General features: G+C 33.7%; 1 protein-coding gene across 1 annotated transcript; it reads left to right on the top strand.

Moving 5' to 3' along the window:
- The first annotated feature begins 2,252 nt into the window (after nucleotides 1-2,252).
- On the top strand, nucleotides 2,253-3,928 carry LOC124168750 (piggyBac transposable element-derived protein 4-like). Its single transcript, XM_046547018.1, has 3 exons — nucleotides 2,253-2,415; nucleotides 2,575-3,510; nucleotides 3,876-3,928. The coding sequence occupies exons 1-3, from the start codon at nucleotides 2,277-2,279 to the stop codon at nucleotides 3,926-3,928; spliced, it is 1,128 nt and encodes a 375-aa protein (XP_046402974.1). The 5' UTR covers nucleotides 2,253-2,276.
- Nucleotides 3,929-4,962: the final 1,034 nt, after the last annotated feature.

The raw sequence follows: 4,962 nt of genomic DNA, 5'->3' as shown, positions 1-4,962 counted from the left end.
ATTTGTTTCAGCCTATTCATTTCATTGTCTTCGTAATGTCAATGTAAAATAACGTAAACTGATTCTAAGTCGTTAGTGATGAGTGGTAAGTGAGGTGTGGAGAATCCTTACGAACTTCAAGGAGTGCAAATTCTTTTGTGTGTGCAGAGTGATTGGAAAACCGATTGTCATGTTTTATTAGTGTTACATAATAGTGTTTTATATTTATTGTGAGCCAAGTTTTTTATTGAATCAGTTGATTTGGAATATACTTATTATACGTATCAAAAAGACAGCTCGTGAAATCCCCAGTGAAAATTTTGTATACAATTTCTATACAGGATGTATACAATGTACACATTTTGTATGCAATTGTATACAGCTGTATAGAATGTATATAATGTGTAAATTGTACACAATGTATACAATTTTATACAGAATGTGTACAGTGTGCACATTTTGTATACAATTGTATACAGCTGTATAGAATGCATAAAACGTGTAAATTGTATACTATGTATACAATTTTATACAGAATGTGTACAATGTGCAAATTTTGTATGAATTTGTATAAAGCTGTATAAAATGTTTACATTGTATAAATTTTATACATTTTATGAAAATTTATACAGTTGTGTAGGCTGTATAAAATTTGTACTTTTTATACAATGTAAAGGTATGCTTACATCAATGAGTTATCAATGAGATATCAGGCTTTGGGAGTTAAAGCACCACAACTATGCTCTTTTTCTATTCTTTACACCGTAACGCATTTTTACTTTAAAAAATGGTGTTAAAATTGTTGCTAATTATTTTTAAACTTAAGAAATTATTATAAACACTATAGAGTTCCAATAAACCATTCCTTTACTGTTGGTTAAGATTTTGAAAATGTTTCTAAAATTGTTGCTAACTTGGTTTAAACATTAGTAATCGTTATAAACATAATAGAATAAGAGTATCATTCATTCCACGTTTTTCAACCGTATAAAATGTGGGAATTCTTAATTTTTGTAAAAGTTGCTAAATTTGTTTACATTTTAGTAATTGTTATAATCAACAAAGAGTAAAGGTATAAGGCTCAGCCAACTCTTCTCAACCGTACAACATGCGGAAATTGTTAAATTTTTAAAAGTTGCTTTATTGCATTATTGAAACTTTACATTTTCTTATGAACAATGTAGACAGATGTAACAATAAGTCATTAATTCGTTGTTGTTTAACCCGTAAGGTATGTAGAAATCGTTAATGCTGGTAAATGTTTTTAGTATTGTTGCTAACTTTGTTTAAACTTAGTTAATTGTTATAAACAATAGTAAACTTCAAAATAGCATTCATTTGTTGTTCTGAAACTATAGAAGGGGTGAAAATTTCTCGCAAAAAAAATTTCTCGCAAAAAATCTCGCAAGTGAGCACGCTTCTTATTCCCGCCGATTATATTCAAACAATCGATTATGCAAAATAATCGGATGTTCATAATCGATTCAATAATCGCAATAATCGAAAGCAAATAATCGATTATTACGTATAATCGATTTTTTTGCCCATCTCTAGTTACCGTTATTTTGTGATGGCGAATTTAGCTGTGATGAAAAATCTCGTTTTACTAGCAAATTTACGTTGAAGTATGCTATGGAAGAAGAAAATAATCCGTCTTCGTAGTGAATACTGACAAAAAGGGATTGAAAGAATACTGTTTCATGCACAATTGAATCAACGCCTGAATAAGTTTTTGAATTCCCGGAAACAGTGGCTTTTAGCGTCACGAAGAGATTTAAGAAGTTGCCATTGTCAGCATCAATCCATCTCTGCTGTGCTGACCGTGTGAATGTAAGTAAATGAAACATTTTTTTCCATTCGATACTTATGTATGATTAATGAACCGCCAATTACTATCCAATAATTATTTAAGATTACTCATTATTTTATTCTCAGGGTAATGACAATTTAGCATGGTCTTTACTTTCGCTGGCATAGTGAAAAGAATCCATTGAGGCGGTTAAAGTTGAAATATCAGGGTTCTCGCAGTAGAATCCACTTTGTTAACACTTAGCGTGCCGATCACGTCAATTGACGGAATGATGAGACAACTCAAAAACTGCTTTTCACGTCAATTGACGGAATGCTCATTTCAACACCATTTAAATTAGTTATTCCGTCACTAGACGTGATCCGTGTGTCTCTGTTCATTCCTTGGTGTAGTTAGTTCCATTTGAAGCCGATAGATAGCATAAGCATGCAGAAATATTATGCTTTCTAGCCACCTTCTCGTCTGTTGTCATTTCGACATTCACAGCATGCAAATGGATTCACGCCAGTTGAAGGACTGTGATATTCAAGCCTTATTAGAAGGTGATAATAGTGATGAAGATATTATTTGTGACAATTCTGATGATGATCCTGACTATGTTCTGCAGGAATTTCAAAATAATGAAGGTTAGTAGAGCAATTTGCCGTCATAAATTCCTAACCTATATACGTGAAACATATATGTTTGGTCAGTTGGATTTGTTTACAATTTTTTATGTTTGTGTCCATACGTTTTTTGTCACTATTTTCCTCATTTACCGATACATTTACTCATTTTTGGTTCAGATTCGGAATCAGAAAATGAGGACATGGACCAAACAGTAATCACCAACAACATACCGGCAAATCTTGCTGGTGCTTCTAAAAGCAGAAACAGACTCCAGCAACCTGATCCTAGAGCATTATGGAATGAGGTGGATGCTATACCGACTTTGGATGTTTTCAATGATATAAGTGGAGTGACAGATGATTTCCAACTAGATGTAAATAGTTCTGTGCTGGACTTTTTTTCGTATTTTGTTGACAATGAACTTATTGATATGTTCAAACAACAGACTAATTTATATGCACGTCAAAAGTTGAGAAAAATGAGAAGTTCTGAGTCTTTGACAGTCAAATCTAGAATGAATGAGTGGAAAACTGTTACTCTAGTAGAGATAAAATTTTTTTTAGCTATAATATTCCACCAAAGTATCAGCCAGAGACCTCAACTAATCGATCACTGGAGTAAAGACCCTACTGTTGCATGTAACTATTGCCCAAATGTCATGAGCAGGAACCGATTCCTACTCATTCTTTCCAACTTTCACTTGAATGATAATTATTTGTTCAAGAAGAGAGGGGAGCCAGGTCATGATCCTCTCCATAAAGTTCGACCTCTGATTGATAATATTCAGCGTCGTTTTCAGCAGGCCTATCTGCCTGGAGAAAAAATAACTATAGATGAGGGTATGTGCGCATTTAGAGGTAGGCTGCAATTCAAGCAATACATGCCTCAAAAGCCCAATAAATATGGGATAAAATTGTATATGCTTTCGGAAGCCGACTCTGGTTACGTCTGGAATTTTAGTGTATTTTGTGGCCAGAGCAATGTTGTAATCAATATTGTTACTAATTTATTAGGCAGCTTATCTGGAGCTGGCCGTACCTTGTACACTGACAGATTCTATACAAGTCCTGAACTAGCAAGAGAATTTGAAAAAATTGGCACAGCTCTTGTAGGTACAGTAATGAAGAATAGGAGGGGTTTGCCAAGAGAATGGAAAAATCTAATTCTTCAAAAAGGGGAACAAATTTTTCGTAGGTCTGAAAATCTTCTAGCCATATGCTGGAAAGACAAACGCCCAGTGTACATGCTGAGTACAAGGCACACTGCTCAAATGATAACATATCAAACAAAAAGGGGCACTGAAAAAACAAAGCCTGCTTGTGTTCTAGATTATAACCAAAATAAGGCTGGTGTTGACCTAACATACCAGTTGATGTCATATGGGGTATTTGACCACAAAACTGTGAAGTGGTGGAAGAAACTCACTTTTCATTGTCTTCTCATGAGTGTAGTGAATGCATGTATTCTGCATAATAAGGTAAAGGGAAAGAAGATGTCAGTAACTCAGTTCATGAAACTTCTTTGTACTGAGCTGCCAATTTGTGAGGGGGATTCTCCACGACAGGGTTCTAGTGGAGGCCAGCTCGGTAGGCTTTCTACTGGGAATCACTTCCTAGAAAAAATTCCAATCCCTCCAGGAAAGACAAGAATACAGAAAATGTGCAAAGTTTGCTCTGCTAGAGGTAAAAAAGAAAGTGGAAAAGCGAAAAGAAAAGACACTTCTTACTGGTGTTCAGAGTGCAAACTAGCTCTGTGTGTGGAGCCATGCTTCAAAATTTTTCACTCTAAAATATTTTTTTCTGCTCCACTTTGAGTAGTTTCAAATGTACTTTTTGGGAAAATGATATTTTAATTGTGTTTTTTATTGTTGTATAAAGCTTTTTTTCAATGCTGAACCTTAAAAATAAATCATATGAGCATACTAGTATTTGGTCAAATTTTTGGAAAACTCAAAAACAGTTCTTTTTCCAACAACAACATAAAAAATATATTGAAAAGTAAAAGCTAAAAAATGCAATATTTTTGAAATAAGAAATCAAGAGCTTTCAAATGAGGTAAGTAACATTATCATGAGTTGAGTGCTTACTTTGTAATAGATTTTTGAAAAATAGCAAAAACGGCCGGCACACAGGGAATGACCTGCAGTTTTTGGGCCGGCATGCTAAGTGTTAACAGTTCTTTATGACATTAAAACATTAGTCTCAACCTCAATTAACTCGTTTATGAATGATTTTTCTTGAAAATGAGTAACTATTGGGAATATGTCGAAGAATAATAGCAATTAATAAGCTGTTCTAAACATAGCCATCAGTTGAACTCTCTCCGATCATTATAATTTAGGCATTGATTTGTGCTTTAGTACATTTTATCAGACATATTGCACTCAAGGGCATAAGTAACACGTTTCTAAGTTGTTTCTGTACAATAAGATTGCAATCCTTAAAATTTTTGTTATGTAATCAATTACTCGTGTTTGTTGATAGAAAAATTAGTGGTATATTAAAATCTATGGTTTTCACCTGTTTGATAAGCATGTAGGCAGGATTTATGATGATTAAGTATCA

Source organism: Ischnura elegans, chromosome 12 (assembly GCF_921293095.1).
Source record: "Ischnura elegans chromosome 12, ioIscEleg1.1, whole genome shotgun sequence".
Taxonomy (NCBI): domain Eukaryota; kingdom Metazoa; phylum Arthropoda; class Insecta; order Odonata; family Coenagrionidae; genus Ischnura; species Ischnura elegans.
This window is presented reverse-complemented; position numbering and strand designations above follow the sequence as displayed.